We start from the raw sequence: 18,197 nt of genomic DNA, 5'->3' as shown, positions 1-18,197 counted from the left end.
AGCAGCTAGGATGGCCACAGCCTGGGAAGGAACCAGGCTGGGCTGCATAGTGGGGTTGGGAGCCCGTCTGTGCTGATTCCTCAGGGGCCCTTTGGCCTGGAACATTTGGTGGAGCCCATTAAAATTAAAAAGCCAAGTGGCTGGTGGCTCTGAATGCCAGCTCATTTTCCCTGGCATGGTGGGTCCTGTTTAAGGGAACCAGCTGGCATTAATGGCACACAACTCATCACGAACAGCAGCTAGCGATCAGAAAAATCTGAGCTAATAATCGGGTTCGGGAAAGATAATGAGATACGGAACAATCACTGCTGAGGGTCCCCCGGGGTCTGTTTTAACAGCCTCCAAATAAGCCACAAAATAGAAATTAGCCAAACAGGGGCTCCATTTTGGTGGAGAGGAAAACAAACAGGGTGTGGGTTTTACACACGACAGTCCCCTTGTGGTCAGCAGACAGGGGTCCCGGGAGAAGCAAGAGCCCAGGACCCATGGGACATCAGCAGTGGCCCGAGGAAGCCACGGACCCTCTCTGGACACTTCTCTCCAAGTCCTGGCTCCCAGGCCAGTGAATTTGCCATGGGCAGCAGACAGGAGCAGAAGAGGGAAGATTGCTTCCTGAGAATCCCCAAGGTGGGTTAAGTGCCAGCTAGCACCACGAAGCAGACTGGGGTGGGGGCTTAGTGACACAAGATCTCCAGTGTCTTGAGTTTGCTGATACATGTCCCCTTAGGCACCAAGGTCCTTCCCAGGCCAACAGCAGCCTCCTTTCTGTGAGGCCAGCGAGGAGACGTAGGATTGGGCTTGAGCAATGCATGCCAGCTGTGTCCTCAACTTCAGCCCATGCCTGCAAACCCCTGCAGGACGCCTTTATCTAGACGGGCTCCGGCCATTCCACCTTCACATGCCCCAGATCAAGGTTGCTTGCTCTCCCTCACCCACCCTCTGTCCTCCTCCACTCCCAGCAGCAACTCACGCCCGAACCCAGGAATCTTCCTGGACAGGAGCCTCCCCCTCCCTACATGCAGCCCAGTGCGCGAAGCTGATCTGAACGTGACGCCCTCTCTCTGCTCCGGCCACTTACCATTAAGCACCCATCTCTTCTCCCCGGACAACTGTATACTTCCTAACTTGCCCCCCCGCCCTGCCCCGCATTCCGCTCTTGCTCCCTCCAGCCCACTCTCTACACAGCAGCCAGGACGGTCTTCTAAAGATGGGTATCCACCTGCTTTAGCCTTTCAGGGGCTGCTCCTCCCTGCTCTCAGAGACCCACAGGGCCCTGCCTGCAAGGCCGCAGCCACCTCGCCTTGCCCTGCTCCTCCCATGAGCCAATTCTCTTCCTCCTTCTCTCCTGCCCGCCCTCCCTCCTTCCCCGCTGTCACCTCTCCTCCCAGCGCCTTCCGGCGCTGCGGGCCTCAGCCTCCTCACCTTTCAGCTTAAATGTCAGAGAGGCCTCCTCTTCCCTCGGGCCGCCCCTCTCGCAGCTTCTCACAGAACCCAGACCTGTTCCTTCCCTGTCCCGATCACAGTCTCGTGATTTATATTTGTTCACCTTCTCCAAATGTTGGGACTCAAAGTAATACATGTATCTTGTTTAAAAAAAAAAAAACAAAAAACTGAATAGCACAGAAATGCTTTTACCTGTGACCTTTTTACTCTCCCAGTAGGTCCTAAGTGCTGGGCGCAGGGCCTGTGTCTCTTACTCCTTACTGAATTCCTGGTACCTGGGGACATGGGTCGGTGCTTAATACATATTCTAGAATAAGTCAAGGGAATGGTTTCTGAGGCAGGAGGAAAAAAGCCACAGAGGATATCTATCCTGTGCACTCTCTGCTGTCCACCTTAGCAAACACAGCTCTGTGGGGCCAGATGCCACACACGCGGGGCTGAGTCCTCCCGAGCGGATGGCGCATTACTGCTTTGGCGGGTGGCCCTAAGTCTGTGAAGTGTTCTGAGAAAGGGGGAGCTTGACTGAGACCTGAGGGTAAGTGGGAGGTAGAGCCAGATAAGAAGGGAGGAGGCTCAGTAGAACTTCTGAAGTAGGAAATACCAGGGGGTCTGTAGCCAGCTGTGGACTCCACTAGCACCTGTCATAAGGGGACCGACGGGTCGTGGAGAACAATGGGGAAGAGAACATGCCTGAAAGGAGAGATGGCATGAGGTTCCAAAACTAGATCTACTCTTGGGTGCTGGGTAATAATGTAAGCGGATGGTTAGGGGGTTTTGTGAGCCTTAGTGGGGCCAGGGCTGGGGTGGGTCGAAGAATCTTAGAGGTGCCAAAAATGCCCAGCAGAGGGCGCCTGTTGTAGCATAAACTCTTGGTAATCACGGGGACTTTATGACCCTCTATGGAGGTCAATTGGCATCCACAGACAAAGGGCCAAGGTGGCTGGGACAGAGTCATACATGGGCTAAAATGCCAGTTAACTTCAGCGGCAGCTGAACGTCTTGTTTGCTAGCAACAGTGACCAATCCTGACCCCTGAACCATGTCCTGCAGGGACCTGCTGGCCACCTACTGGAAAACAAGTTACATCAGACTCCTTACATGGGAGGGGTTAACAACTTGTCCTCCCCAGAATAGAATAGATGTAGAACTGATATTCATGTCGGACTCACCACTGCCAATATCACCATCTGCAGACTTCTGGAAAACTTCAGATTCTGCTACAGGGTCCATGCAATGGGCCCTCCAACCCGAAAGCCAATCACAGTGAGGGCAGTGAGACAACAGTCTGACCTGGGATTCTCAGGCTAATGGCCCCTACTTCCATTAGGCACAGAGAAGGACAGCAGGGCCGGAAGTATATTCAGGATCCCAGAGAGCACCCTGAAGTACATCGTTGACCACAGAGAACATCCTGAGGTACACCTTGGATCACAGAGAACACTCTGAGGTACAGCTCAACTACAGAGAACACGCTGAGGCGCACCCTGGATCACAGGGAACACTCTGAGTTACAGCTCAACTACAGAGAACACCTTAAGGTATACCCTGGATCACAGGGAACATTCTGATGTACAACTTGGATCACAGAGAACACCCTGAGGTACACCTCAACTACAGAGAACCCCTTGAGGTATACTCTCGACCACAGAAAACAGACTGAGGTACACCTTGAGAGAGTAGACCCTGAGTACAGAGAACACCCTGAGGTACAACTTGGATCCCAGGGAAGATTGTGAGGTACATGTTGGATCACAGGGAACACTCTGAGGTACCACAGAACCACCCTTGAGCACAGAACCAGCCAGACATGGTCTTGCATGCTCTGGAACAGGGACAAATACATGCTGCTGACGCAACCTTGGCCAGAAAGCACAGGTGCAGAAACCAAGTATGAAGTTGGAGAGAGGGTCTAACCCCATTACACCTGAAGAGCCTCTCAAAATTTTTCTTCCAGTTCCTGCTGTTCCCAGGGTACCCGGGGGCAGACTTAACTGCCAGGAGGCATGGTAACAGTTCCTCTAAACTAGAAGCCAAGAACACGGTTTGACTTTTCCCTCCTCCTCAGGCCACAGTGGGAGCAGGAAGAAAAAGGGGTCTTTGTATTAGCCAAATAGTATTTGACTAAATCTGTGTTCAAATCCTAGTTCTGTCACTGGTCCACCTCTATGCTTCAGTTTCCTTGTCTGTGAAATCAGGAGAGAACTTAAGTGGTGCCGCACATGAAGGCCCTCCAAAAATGTTAGCCATTAGGATTCTTGTGATTATTTGCTACTTTAATACTGGGACTTGGAGCTGCCAGTGGCCGATGGGAACTGGGAGGGGGAGGGGTTCAGCCCAGGGAGCCGCCCTCAAACACCTCCTTGGACTCCAGTATCTAGTAAAGGTTAACAGACAATTACCGTATCCTATACAGAAAGGATCCCTCAGGGCCTAGACCCTTGGGGAATGGAGACCAGGAATGTCCCAACAGGGAAAGACCTCAGCCACCCACAGACCTGGCTGCAGGTGAGGGGTCTGAGGACCAGGCGTGAAGCCTCTCTCACACTTTGGCTCTACCAACCCCTCCTGACTTTAGCAAGTAGGACTTCAGCCCCGAGCTTTCCTCTCCAGCCACAGGTCCATTCTCATCCAGGACCTGGTTGTCCATGAGGGAGGTCATCTGCTGGGCCTGCCACCCTACCACAACTTCTCCTCCAACCCACTCTGCCTACACCCTCTGCGACACCCCAGCTCCCTGAGTTGAGGCAGGGCAGCTGACGTGGCACCTCAACTCCCATGTGGGCCCTGCTCCTCCCCAGTTCCCCATCACCTCATCCCCATCCCTTGTCCCATGGTGGCTACACTCATCTCCCCAGCACTCCGGAATCCGTCATGTTCTCTTGTGTGCCTCTCCACGTGCTGTGCCCTCCACCTGGACCCCCCTCCCAACCTTGCCCTGGCTCTCTCTGCTCTATCCTGGAAGAGTTGGCCCCATGTGACTGAGGGGCCCCTTCCCTAGTTCCCACCACACCCAAAGGTTGCCTTCATCATAATTCTGGTTCTACCACAGAGAATCCTCAGCTTCTCCTCTCCACATCTTGAAGGACACACCAATCTGTGCACCACCCTCGCCCAGGACCTCCCAAATGCCTGAAGGGACAAACACACCCCTGAAGAGAGGGAGTGGGTCTCAAGCTCGTGTAGCCAGCGCCTGGGGAAGCTGACCACAGAAGGGCTCAACATGAATCCCCAAACTCAAATACACTGACGACTGACAGAGGCTTCCTTTGTTAAAAGACAGCAAACTGTTAGATTTCAAAAATAACTTAAGACAAAATTTCTTTTTTATTCTCGAGCAAGAAGCCAGACATTGCCAAATCTATTTAGAGAGTTCACCAAAAGGCTGCTACCCCTGCACTGGGGTCCCGCAGCCACCGTGAGACTTTATTCAGGAGGCCTTGCATACTGGGGGTCCTTGGTTCTGGGGATGGCTGGCCAAGGTCAGGGCGCTGGCTCTTCTGAGGGAGACGAAAGGTCCGGGGAGGAGGCTGGCCTCTCGGGCCTGGCCTCCACTCCGGCTTGTCCCCAGTCCCTGGGATTTGCCCTCAGCCTGTCAGCCCCCCCCATCCATACCGCCTGCTTGTAGGGACTCGTTTTAATTAATGCCAGAGCTGGGCCAACCACTGGGGCCGTGACACTTGTTTGCAGGTCATCGCCTTCTAACGGGTTCTCCCTGGGAGGGGATTTGTCACTAATTGAAGCAGAGATCGGTTAATGAGGCCGCGGGCCCAGGGTTCCAGAGAACAAGGGAAAGGAAAATAAAATAAAGCCTCTTTCTTTGGAGGTTTTGTGATTTACACACACAAAAGAAAAGCAAGCAAGCTGCAGATTTTCCAAGTCAGAAACTCCCGCTCCATCTGCCGGAGTTAGACCCTCACTGTGTGAAGACGTCAGGCAGAGGGACGCCACCACCGCTGAGACCGGGGATCTAGGCAGAGAGGGGCCTCCTGAGCCCGGCAATCAATCAGCAACCTAATTAACAAGTATTTATGGAGCAGTGCTGGCGCTCCCTCTGTGGGGGAGAAGACACAGGGCCTGTCCCCGCTTAACTTGTAATCCAGTGGCAAGATGACAGGACGGGACACAAGGAGTGTGTGGGAAGGACGGAAGTTTCTAGGACTTGGGGGTGGGGGGACAGTTTGGGTTGGCATGGTCAGGAAAAGCCTCTGAGCACTCTGCAGCTAGGCAGGGAGTTGGAAGGAGGGTGTCCCCGGCATAGGCACAGTCCCTGAGGGCACAATCCCCTGTGTGAGGTTCCTAGTCCTTGACGGTAGGACCCTGGCTCTGAGAGCCTGGAGGGTTTCCAGTCCCCAGCAACTGCAGCTTCCACATCAGAGCCCCCACCCCACAATCTGGGCTGGTCTGATAGGGATGGAATGACCACAGGCCCCTTGCATGGGACAGTGAGGAGTGGGGATGCAAACAGCCTGGAGCGCCATGCCTGCAGGAGGAGGCCGTCCCACCAGGACAGTGACACCATCACTGAAACTCTTCCTGGGCTGCTCAGTATTATCCCTGACGGGGTTTCCTGCCCTCAGCTCCGCCCCACCTCACCCTTCACCTCAAAGAAGGAAATGGGATTTTCAAGCTGCTGAACTAGGTAGGGCCAACAGCTCCTCTTGTTGTAAAAAGCAAGGAGGAGGCAACAGAGTCCCTTTCCTTCTTCTCACAAGAGCCCTGACCTTTGCCAATCACCCCCCAGAATCGGGGACGGCCGATTTGTATAACCCCAAATGATGTCTCGGCTGGGTTGAGGACCAGCAGGGTAGGGTTTGTGGTCTCTGGGCAAGCCATGCGAATAGATTCGGCAGTGTCTGCCTTTTTGCTGGGTCTAAGACAAGGATTCGGGGAGGGAGCTCAAATCTTGGGCATGAAACAGGGATCACTCCCCCACAGGGCATTTGGAGAGGAGGTGGTCTGCCTGGGAGCAGAGTAAATGAAGCCACCCCAAGACAATCCCAAATCCCCACTTTCCCAGAACAGTGAAAGCAATGACGGCGTATGGTACAACGGGTGAGTACACAGCTGTGAACAAGTATTATATTTAATGACAAGGCAAAGATGAGGAAAGTGGGATCTACAAAAAAGAGGATTACATGTGAGCTCCTTCATTACATGTGAATTTTTCTATTTGCATTTTCTAAGTGTTTTCTTACTAACTGCATGTGTTTACTGTATGATGAATGGAATGACAAAGTTGTGAAGTGAATTTTACCCTCCGGAGTCCACTCTGGAGAGCCCCCAGTCAGGATGAGAGAGGACAGATGGAGGTGTGAGGGTGGGTTCAAGAGTGGGATGAGTGTAGCCAAGGTCCTGAGAACTTGAGCTTCCACTCTGGCTCTGGCCCAGGCCCCTCACTGTGTCATCTGCGCTCAGCCCTCCTCTGGGATCCAGCCTTACACTCACATAGTCGGTTTACAAACCTAGTCTACTTCCGAGCTGCTCCCGTCCTGTGGGATTCAAACGAACCTATCGGCCCTGTCTTGAAGAGCTCATAGGCCTCCAAGGGGAAGTGGACATGTGGCCACTTGACCCAGGCCACCGAGAGGGGACAGCAGTGCCCTGGGAACTCAGGCAGAAAGCAAAGGGGAGCCAGCCTGTGGCCCAGCCCTGCAACTGTTCCTGAGCAACTCTCTTCCTCCATCAGCCATGTCACTGAGAGAGAAGAGCAGCTCCCCTGAGGAGGGTGCTGGGTAAACACGGACCCCTCTAGCAACAGACCCCCTGCCCTCAGCTTGGAGCATGCGGCCCTTTGTACCACTCGTGGGCACCGCCTCACCTCCCCACCTGCTCTCCAAAATCTGCAGCACTCTCTCTATTCAAGTTCATGTCTCTCTGTTAAAGTGTCACCAGAATCTTCTCTGCCTAGAAAGCCTGCCCTGGTGGCTCACCCACAGAACTCTCTGTCTCCCACACCCTCGCCTGGCCCTGACCTCAGACAGGTGTGGCCGGAGCTGCTGGGGAGAGGGGGCACCCACAGCACAGCAGGACAGAGAAGTGGGGACAGAGTTACTCACAGCGATGGAGACGGCACTAATGACAGCTCCCAGGTAGCCCTGGATGAACTTGGACGCAGGAGAAGGCTGGAAGGCAGAGAGAGATTTCCAGGCTCACTGGGTGCCCAAAGCAGCCATACCCCGCCCTTGCCAAGAGCCCTAGCCAGCAAGAGACGTCCCTGCCCACCAGCAGGTGAGTGGGCAAAGGTCCCTCTGGAAGCCAAAGGGACCCGGGCCTCCCTCTGCATAGCTCCAGACATGGAAATGCAGGGGGGCAATGTCCCGGGAGAGTCCGAAGGGCCCACGGCACTTTCGCCCTGTTCTCAAGAGCTCCCTGGCAAGCCCTGCTGGCTGGAGGGAGACAATGGCAAGGGCCAAAATAGGACATCCACAGCTGAGCCCAGCAGGGCCAGCGGAGGAACGAATGCTGGACGTGGGCTGCTGGCACCCGGAAGCCCGCCGAGGCGGAAATGGCTGGCTACACCTGGCTGGCTCTTCCGCGCATGGTCAACCCAGGTGGCAGACCAGGTGGCCGTGCCAACAGATGATGGTTGCTCAACATTTCCACAGAAAAATGCAACCCGAGTTGCCCCAGATCACATTAAAAAGGAGCTACAGAATTTGCCTTTAGCAGAGCTCTGACTGCAATTTGGGGGATGTTTGGTTTAAGGTAGACGGGAGCCATCCAAGCAGAGCTCTACACATGGGGTCACACAGGCCAGATGCGGGTTGAAGGTTTAGATGAGGGAGGGGGCGTCCTCAGAGTTTCAGGCCTAGAAGTTCCAACCACCCAGGCCAGCCCCTAGCTCTCCCCTGCTCTGCCCTAGGGTTAGAGAATGCCCACACCTTCCCCTCCCCAAACTGAGCGCCCCCAGTAGTACCTGGACTCCTCTTCTCCTCGCCCTGCCTTGGTACAGAAGTGCAAGACAGACAGCCTTGCTGGGGAAGAAGGAGCACAGCTCCTTCCTAGACAAGGGAAGGGTGACAGGGCCTCCAGCGAGAGCTTGTCCCAGGAGCACAGGGGACTTGCGGGGAGGAGGGCCTGGTCTCCTCAAACCCCTGACCCCTCCAGAGCAGCCCTTCCGCTCTACAGCCGACCGTCTGGGGGCACCAAGGCAGCTTCCAGGCGAGCTTGGAGGAAGCTTCAGGGGAATTCAGTCCCCATGTGGCTGATGCCATCCTAATCCAAGATCTGGGGGATAAGAGCTGCCCAAGGAAGATGCTGAAGCCAACAGAGCTCCTCCCTCTCACCGCCTCCACTCTATTCCCATTTTATGGGCCTTCCTCACTTCATGTGAACAGCCCCTCCCCGGTGGGGCCCTTCGAGAAGGGTTGGCAGTTTAAATCAGGTGCTTAGAAGAGCACAAGTCTTAACAGAGAGGAACAACCCTCCCCCCACCCCGCCGATGGTGGCAGGCCACACTGTAGGGAGGAGGGTCTCCCCACCCTGCTCCCTGCCACTGCGTGCGGGTGGTATGCGGCGCTCACCTTGGTGGCATTGCGGTTTGCATAGTTGACACAAGCATTATGGCTCTGGTTCAGCCACTGAAAGGGAACAGGGGAGAGGAGACGTCAGGGAAGGGGTGGAAGCCGGGCCTGGACCCCGGGTGGCCACAGCCTCCAGAAAGACACGGGATGCTGTCTCCAGCTCACGGCTGGTTCTGTCTACAGTTCCGACCATTCCCACCTGCCCAGCAGCATGGAAACCCCGGGAAACCCCTCAGTTCCTGGCAAACAAGGATAGGGGTCCTGCCCCTGCGGGCAGTTCTTCCCAACCCAGAGACCGTCCCCTCTCCCAGAATCACCGTGTTCACTGCCCAACATGGCCTCACTGCCTTTGACACATCACCCTTATTGTATTACTTCTTGGGCAGAAAGTGGACATTTAGCCCCGGGAATTACCGACAGCCCCGAACCTCTTTCAAAAATTCGCCAGCCCAGTGTCTTGTACCAAATACTCTCCACCTTGGGGTTGGTGGTGGATTTACCCTCCCTGAAGATTTAGGGAGGCTTATATCAAAATGAGGCTGAGGGCCTTGAGCTCACAGGCCTCGGGACAAACAGCCAAGGAGCAGGGGGCAGCCACAAAGAAGCCCTCATCCCCTTGTGCAAAAATTAGAGTCAAGGAAGGTGGCCTAGGCGTGGGCTACTGGGACCTGCTCAGCCGAATCTGAGTTCCGGGCTTCCCCCAGGGGCCACTGAGTCAGGGAGGGGTGGGAGGTGGGGTGACTTTCCCCGAGGGGCCTTGAGGGGAGACACTGGGACCAGGGAGTTCTAAAGAGCACTTGGTGGGTCCTTCCTTCAGAAGCCCTCTTGGCCAGGGACCGTTACCTGCCAGAAGACAGTGGATGCCAGCGTCTGGTTGGGCAAGAGAAGACCCACTACCTGCGAGAGAAAAGAGGAGGAGAGCCTGGATAAAGCCAAAGAAACACCCTATGCATTTGCCAAGAAAAATGACACAGCCACAAAGCAAAGTAAACCGGATCTGTGCAAACTGAGATGGACGAGGGATACACGTAGACCGCTGACGGCGGCAGGAGGGTGCGCGAAGCACGGGGACTGGGTTGAGGAACTATATCACAGCACAATCCCACTTTGGTAAAGAAAAGAAGTCACATCGTCATATACACAAACATAGGCATATCCATATCTCCATGTGAAAATCCATAGCCCAGCATGTAGAAGTCTCTGGCGGTTGGGTGACAGTTTCTCACAGTCTTCTAGAATATTCCTATATTCTTTTAAACACTGGACATGTATTGTTTCCATAATTGGGGGCAGAGGGGCAATAAAAACAAAGACGCAAACCAAAGGAACACCTTTACTTCCACTCAGCTAACCTTGCTCTTTCATACCCTCGCCACCCCCATAGGATTTCTGTGAGGATTAAAATATGATGATAGGGGTGTCTGGGGGGAGCTCAGTCAGTGAAGTGTCTGCCTGTGGCGCAGGTCATGACCCCAGGGGTCCTGCAATGGAGCTCCTGCAGCTTGGGGGGAGTCTGTTTCTCCCTCTGCCTCTCGCCCAGCTCATGCTCTCTCTCAAATAAATAAATAAAACTTCCAAAAAAGTAAAATATGATGATAAAAATCATTTTTGTAAAAGATGTTATTTATGTATTTGTGAGAGAGAGAGAGAGCACAAGCAGGGGCAAGCAGCAGGCAGAGGGAGAAGCAGGCTCCCCACTGAGCAGGGGCCCCAATGTGGGGCTCGATCCCAGGACCCTGAGATCATGAGGATCCTGAGATCATGTGAGCTGAAGGCAGATGCTTACTCGGCAGAGCCATCCAGGCACCCCAGATAAAAATCATTTTGAGTACCGGTAGCTAGGTGTGGATTCATTATTCCCAGAGCCCAAATGTCACCTAAGAGCTAGACTTGCTGATTCCATTTTTTTGGTTTACATCAAGATGAATTGTCTCATCTTGACAACTGGCCAAACTTTGGCCTTCAGGGATTCACATGTCCCTCTCGAGTTTACCTTTTGAGTGCTTGTGTGCAAAATAACGTCTACCAAGTACCACTGCATATGGGAAAAATGTGCACAACCATCACATATTGACTTATTTATTATTCCTGTAGATAAAATGGCTCTTTGGCAAGGATTTCTGTAAGGAGCAAGTATAAACATTCAATACTATGCAGTAAATCAAATTCTAGACATCCTCAGCAGCATTTGTAAATCATGTTTTAAACATTAAAATGTTTTAAGACAGCAAACACACACACACATTTATATTTATTGGCCCATATCAGTTTGAATAAAATTATATAATGTAAAGCCACTCCCTAGCTCCAATGAGGAATTACGAGATTTCTCTCCCCAAAAGGAGATCCCAGTTTGATTTTTCTCTGTGGCAACAGCTTAGGGCACTGGAGTAAGAACCAGGAGAGCTTGGAGCCCAGCCTTGGCCCCGTCCCAGTGTGGTCTCCAGCTAACAGTGTCTCCGGCCAAAGACAGACCCCTTTCGGACTCTAGCTTTCTTACCTATACAGTGAAGGGGTTGGGCTTGGAGGTCCTACCTTGGTGTAAAATTCTATTCTCGGGTTCCAAGCAGCAGGTATGAAGTCAATTGAGATCGCACCACTGCCTGTAAAGGGAATCCCTCCTCACCCAGCCCGGCAGAGAAGTATCGCTGGGGACCCAGGACCTCCTACCAGTCAGGCTCCAGCCACCAGGAGCCAGACCACAGAGAGGAAGCTGAGCCTGGAGAGGCCTGAAATTGGGAGCCAACCATGGGATCCAGAGAGTGTGTGCATATGTGGATGTCTGTGTACACTTGTGCCTATCTGACCACCTCTTAAAGCCTGAAGAGATGAAAGCTGTTCTTCCCTGCTGGGAACTCAGCCATTCATTGCCCTGACCTGGTCTAGAGCACGTGTGTATTATGGACCACGCTGTCTTCTCCTTCTTGATCCCCCTTACATCCCCTGCCCTGAGCTTGGACCATCAGGAATGTCATAAGATACAGCCTCTTGGGACAACCATAGTTCAGGACACTCACTGCTCCTTACATGGCAGAGAGTCCCTTTTATGAATTCCCCTGGGGGACACTTTTCTAATCTTGGGGTCAGAAATGTATACTTCTGAGCATCTGGTTTGCATCTATCTTGTAGACATTGAGCATTTAACCGTGTCTCTCTTTGTACCAACTGTCAAGGACCTCAGGCCAGATCTCCATGGCTCACATCTGTCCAGGGCACAGGCCCTCACTGCATGCATTTTATGCCCAAATGTCACTCCTAGCTTCTTCCCTTTCCTAAACTCTTTCATTTTTGTCTTCACTTGTATTTTCTGTGGCAGGCTTTTTTTTTTTTTTTAAATGTGACATCAAGTCTTTTCCAGAACAAACCACAGCCCTAAACTAAATAGAAATAATAGTCAGGCTATGTCACACACACACACACACACACACACACACACACACACACACCCCTTGTAATCTGTGAGCTCTTCTTGTTGGCCAAACCTGGCCAGCCTCCTGTCCCAAAACCCTGCTCTAACCATGCTGGACACCTCTGACCTCTTATGTGTTCTTAAAGAGATTGACTGACTGACTTATTGATTGATTTTGCTAAGCATTTCCCCTATGTCACTTACCAGGATCCTTATCAGAACTCTGGGACTCAGACAAAAGAGAGATTAGGTTCTGTATTTTACAAATGGGGAAACTGAGGCTTAGAGAAATTCAGTGATTTGCCTAAAGCTTTACAGCAAGCTAGAGAAAGTCAGAAAGATCTCCTGATTCCTGGCTTGAGGGCTCCAACTCTCTGATCTGAGGGCTCCCTTTTCCAGCTCATTCACTGGAGCACAAAGGAAGAGTCACACTCCATGCCCATTTCCAGGCATCTTCTAGGCACCAGGTTCCATGGTGCTCTCAATGGAGAATACAGAAAGAGAGGAATATACGGCACTTAACCACAAAGACCAAACGAGAGAATGGATGAGAATATCCTTTATAACACCTGGCCATGAAAATGACCAGACGGTTGAATCAGGTACTTAGGTATGTCAAGTGGATAAATGCAAACATCCCAACCAGAGCTCAGGAAGGAGAGATCAGTGTGCTCTGGCTGCTGAAGGAGGTGGTGGGACGGAGCGGAGGCGTGCACGCGTGTGTGTGTGTGTGCGCGTGTGTGCGCGCGTGTGCGTGGGGGGCGGCGAGAGTGCACGCTCATGGGAGCAGGAACAGCCAAGAGACTGGTCTCCTTAAAGGAGGAGGTTTGGAGAATCAGCAGACCTGGGAGGGTGAGGTTAGAGGCAGCGGAAAGTCTTGCTGCATTGGGCCCCCAAACAGGGCCCAGGGGAACCATCCGAGGCTGAGGCGAGGGGAACAGGGATCCCACTTTGCAGGTCCTACAGCCAGGCTGCCGGGGCCAGGAGCACATGGGTGCCAGCCCCGTTCCCTATTAGGCAACACGCAGCACCATCTGCACAGTCCCAGGAGCAAGAGCAGATATTTTATAACTTCCTTTTTTCTTTTTAAGTCGAAATTAAAAATAAATGTTCCTTCAGTTCTCAGATGTATATCTCTGGTGCAACCTGCCCACATTCCCGCACGCTGCCCTTTCCAGAACATGGCAGGGGAAAGGAGGAAAGAGATGGATAGAGAGAGGGAGCCAGTCCACCCGGCTTCAATGCCAGTGGGTTGCACCTCTTCCAAGAGGGAAACGCTTCAGGCGTGGCCGCGCAGACGGGTGGAGAGCGCCCAGAAAGCGGCTGGTACCAGGGAGAGTGGAAGGAGAGCCAACAGCCAGAATTTCCAGCCCAGCCTCCACCCGATCTTGCTGCAGGACCTTGGCCAAATCGCACATCCTATCTGTGCTCCCATTTATAGTTCGTAACACGGCTGGGGTCCCCTCCGCAGCTCCCGCCCCCTGGCAGCTGTCCTCTTCACACATCTGTCCGCTTTTGCTGCCTCCCTTTCCTCAAGTGGCCGGCCATGGGCCCTGGGGATTAACGCGCAGGCTCTGGTCACAGGAAGAGCTAGACTCAGATCCTGGTTCTAGGATTTACCAGCCACGTGACCGCACACAAGTTACTTGAGCTCTTTATGCCTCCATTTTTTCCCCCCATCTGTTAAATGGCAACCGCCCTGGTACTTATCTGGATGACCATGGGGGGAGGCAGGCACGGGAGGAATTTGGTCCAGTGTCTGCGTGCAGCAAGTACTCGTTAAGTATAAAGTGGAAGGCATCGTTCTTCTCCTCCTCTCTCACTCTTTTCTAGTTTTTGCCGGTCTCTCTTTTGTCTGACCTCCACGATCCGCGTTACATAATTGAGCATCATCTTGCCCCCATCATGTCTCCAACACAAGCCTCATCCCTCCAAGGATGGGGATCTCCTGAAGGTAGAATCAGGGCTTTTCTCTCCGATGTCCCCCAAAGTACTCAGCACCAAGCTGAGCCCACACTTGGTTGTACGTCCTAGAAGAATATTGCTAATTCATTATTAAGAACATTAAATCTTGGGGGCGCCTGGGTGGCTCAGTCAGTTAAGCATCTGACCCCTGATTTCGGCTCGGGTCATGATCTCAGGATGGTGGGATTGAGCTCCACATTGGGCTCCATGCTTGTGAGCAATTTGCTTCTCCCTCTCCTTCTACTCCTCCTCCCCCCACTTCTAACATAAATAAATACAGGGCGCCTGGGTGGCTCAGTGGGTTAAAGCCTCTGCCTTCAGCTCAGGTCATGATCCCAGAGTCCTGGGATCGAGCCCCACTTCGGGCTCTCTGCTCAGCAGGGAGCCTGCTTCCCCCTCTCTCTCTGCCTGCCTCTCTGCCTCCTTGTGATCTCTATCTGTCAAATAAATAAATAAAGTCTTTAAAAAAATACAATCTTAAAAAATAAGTAACATGAATTATTGGTCAGGGAAAACATCTGGGATGGGCTGTGACCATGACCACCACCACCAATTTCTTCCTTACTCCTTTTATTAAAGTCTGAATTGCACAGCGGTGTGGGCCTTTGGAGAGAGGGGCAGATTGAGTTTTTGGTCCCGATTCTTCACTCCTCCCTGCATTCATACCCGTGCCATGGGAAGAACGTATTTCCATGCTCTGGACCAGGGGCAAGTGGGAGGAGGTAGTGGCGCACCGGCCCAGAGCTCAGGCCGCAGAGGCCACTTGTGTTTCTGTTGGTCGTCTTGGGCGTCTAACATGGCCACAAGGAGACACACCCTGACTACTGTCCTGGTCTGAGGAGGGTAAAAGGCATGGGAAGCAAGGCACAGCCCATGGTGGATGACTCCCAGTTGACCCCAGGCCTGTAATGAGAAGCAGGACTGCCTCTGTCAAGCATGGTGTAGACCAGCTGAACCCCAGTAATTGCAGACCCGCTAAGAATAAATGCTTACGGTCGCCACAGAAATTCTGTTGGTATTTGCTACCCAGCACAGTCGTAGCAAAAGCTGTTTAATACAGGAGTTGCTATATATGAAGAGTGAATGTGCGTGCTTTGTGGTCCAAAATTCTGTACTGTAACTAGTGCTCTTGAACTACGTCTTCACTAGTGATGTTGGTTCCTGAGCAGCCTAGCTTATCATTCCACCTGGTGACCAATTGCCCAACTCTGGGGCTGCCCCGGCCAGTCCAGGAAGAAGGGTGCTTTGGGCCTGAGCCTCATCACAGGACAGAATCCAGAATGGGCCAATGGCACCCATATAGCAAATGGCCCACAAGAAAAATCACATCTTCACTTCAGGACTCCTCCTTCAGAGGATTCTAACCTCTGCAGAGAGCTAAGGTCTCACTCGGAGAGACGGGCACCACCAGGTACCCTGAGCCACTTGGCCAGAGGTGGGCTGTGAACAGCAGAAGACAAAGACAGGGGAGCAGGGCCCCTGGTCACAATTCTGTGTCCTGTGATCCTGGGGCTCAGAAAGAGAGAACTGAGCAGCTCCCACTTCCTTGGCAGCCACCCATGCAACACTGACTCAAGGAATAGCAGAACGATGTTTTAAAAGTACAGAAGACCCAGGGAGGAAACTGTGTGTGTCAAAACAATCAGGTGGTGAAACCCACGTCAGGGGATGAGTACAGCACCGGGTCCAGCAACTGTCCCTGTCCGCCCCACCCCATCTCTACCTGCCTAATCCCTCCTCATTCTCTAGGTTTCAGCTTAGCTGTCACTTCCTCCAGGAAGCCCTCCCTGGTCCTTGAGGTGAGTGAGGTCCCCTGTCATACGCTCCCCCAGCACCCTGCCTGCCGTCTTTGCAGTGTTCATTTCAATAGTAAGAATCTGTTTAAAGTCTTTCTCAAGAGCTTCCAGAACCTTCAGAAGGGGTGCGAACATCAGCGTTCACTTATCACGTACCTGGGAGTCCTCACTGGTAAAGCGACGGGCCCCTGGCATCAGACCCATTTCCTCCATCCTGACTCACTCAATTTGAAAAGGCTCCTCTTCATTTTTCAAAGACCTGCCACGGGCCCCAGTACTCAACAATGTGCCTGTTTTTTCCTTCTACTTTGTCTCCATCTTCTGATTTATGTGGCTAACGATCTGAAAAGTAACACTTCAGTGCATGAGGGGGTGATATTTAAAGGATCCCAGCCAGTCAAAGAGAATATCTTTGGTCAAAGGAATGTTTGTCCCTGACCGGTCGATTCTAGCTTAACCGAGCAACACCTCTTGTGGGGTATAAACCAGGCCCAACTGACTGGTGGCAGGTTACAATGGAGGTAGGCCAGGAAGAAAATTGTGATTGGCATTTAAATGTGTGAAAAAGCAGAGTCTGGGATGAGGAGGGTTGGGAGACACCAGGAAGACTCTGGGACCCAGCCAAATCCTCACGCAAAGTGAACCCTCTGTGGTCTACCCTTCCCCCCTCCGGTGACGAAGTGACCTACACCAGCGCCTTCTGAGGTTTCTAAGTCCACGCACACAGCGGCCGTGTTCAAACCCATGGGGTTCAGCGCATAGAATCCCAGCTCTGAAGGTCCCAAGATAGGGATCTGGTTTGGAAGCGACGCAAGGGTCCTCGACTCACTGACTGGGTGCTCCGGGATGCCCTTCTCAGTCTCCCGGCTGGAGAGGAGGGATGGGGGCCTTGAGCTCTGAGAGTTCCAAAATGACAGGGGGAAGGGAGAGGAGGACAGTGGAGTCACGGGAGGCTCGGAGCAGAGGAGGCAGGCACGGAGAGCCCCCGGGAGGAGCTCAAGCCCACAAGAGAAACCTAGCTCCTGGCATGTGAGATATTCTAGAAGTCAAGGGTGCAGGGTACACTGGTGGAGAAGTGCAGGGAGGAGAGAGCGGGGACCGCCACAGCAGCCCTGCCTCCCCCCAGCCACGCGTGCATGGAAGGGACAGTGCTGCGCACCACTTAGTGGAAACCTGGGAACAGAACTGCCCGACATAAGCAACAACAGTTGGCGGGGTTCTTTGGGGAAGGTACCCGAAGAAGAGGTGCCATGAACCGACCGCACTAGCCTCGGGAAGAGCCTTGGTGCACTGGCTTAGCCACCATGCTTGTGTATAAATTGGGATCTCTTTGCCACACACCGAAGGGGGAAAAGTTCCCATCTTCAAATGTTAAGCTTAAAATAAGACACTACATGGGTGCCAGTGGATCTGTGAAATCTGCTGACTAAACTGGCACCAGCCTCTGGGAGAAAACCAGCTCGCTTCTCCTGAGCTCCAGAGAGTGAGCGGGGTGGGGGTGGGGGGGCTCTCAGGCAAGGCGGGAACCACACGGGGGTCGAGCCCGGGATGCTCACCTAGGCAGGAAGCGTGGATGTTGTTTCCAGAAGCATGTCAGCTGAGGCATCTGCCAGCCTTAACCACCCCTCCCCTTCATCACTCAGGGACCCAGTTCCTAGCACATTCGCCAGCACCCCATTTCTATTTTGGTAAGCACTTGAGTGGCTTCTGCGTGTATATGTTTCTTACGTACTCTGTCACACCAGGGGCTTCCCTAAGGTGTGGACTGGAACCTTCACTCCCCTTCAGACCAGGCATTTGCTAAGATGTTCAATGCTGCCAGGTGCTGGCAGTTGGGGGAGGGGTGGTTCAGGGTTGCTGAAGTGGCCAGTGGGAGCGGGCTCTGGTAGAAGGGCTGGAACAGCCACAGTGAACCTTCCATACAAGGCCAGGCGGTGGTCTGGGAAGGAAAGGGACCAAGAGCTCTAGGATTGCTGATCTGCATCGAAGGGCCAAGATAGAAGGCTGTGGATTCTCCTCATCCAATGACCCTTCTCAGGACCTGGTCTCTGGGCCAGCTAT

At 53.1% G+C, this 18,197-nt stretch overlaps 1 protein-coding gene across 3 annotated transcripts in view; it reads right to left on the bottom strand.

Moving 5' to 3' along the window:
- The window catches only part of SFXN5 (sideroflexin 5), a 113,152-nt gene that overhangs the window by 43,388 nt on the left and 51,567 nt on the right, over positions 1-18,197 (bottom strand). For all 3 annotated transcript variants that reach the window (XM_059405850.1, XM_059405848.1, XM_059405849.1), the window contains exons 7-9: positions 9,810-9,863; positions 8,967-9,023; positions 7,500-7,565 (exon numbers count right to left, since the gene is read on the bottom strand). In XM_059405850.1, coding sequence (XP_059261833.1) covers positions 7,500-7,565; positions 8,967-9,023; positions 9,810-9,863 — 177 coding nt within the window. The remainder of the gene's footprint in view (positions 1-7,499; positions 7,566-8,966; positions 9,024-9,809; positions 9,864-18,197) is intronic.

This window comes from Mustela nigripes, chromosome 7 (assembly GCF_022355385.1).
Source record: "Mustela nigripes isolate SB6536 chromosome 7, MUSNIG.SB6536, whole genome shotgun sequence".
Classification (NCBI taxonomy): Eukaryota; Metazoa; Chordata; class Mammalia; order Carnivora; family Mustelidae; genus Mustela; species Mustela nigripes.
Note: the sequence above shows the minus strand (reverse complement) of the source record. Positions and strands in the feature narration are given on the sequence as shown.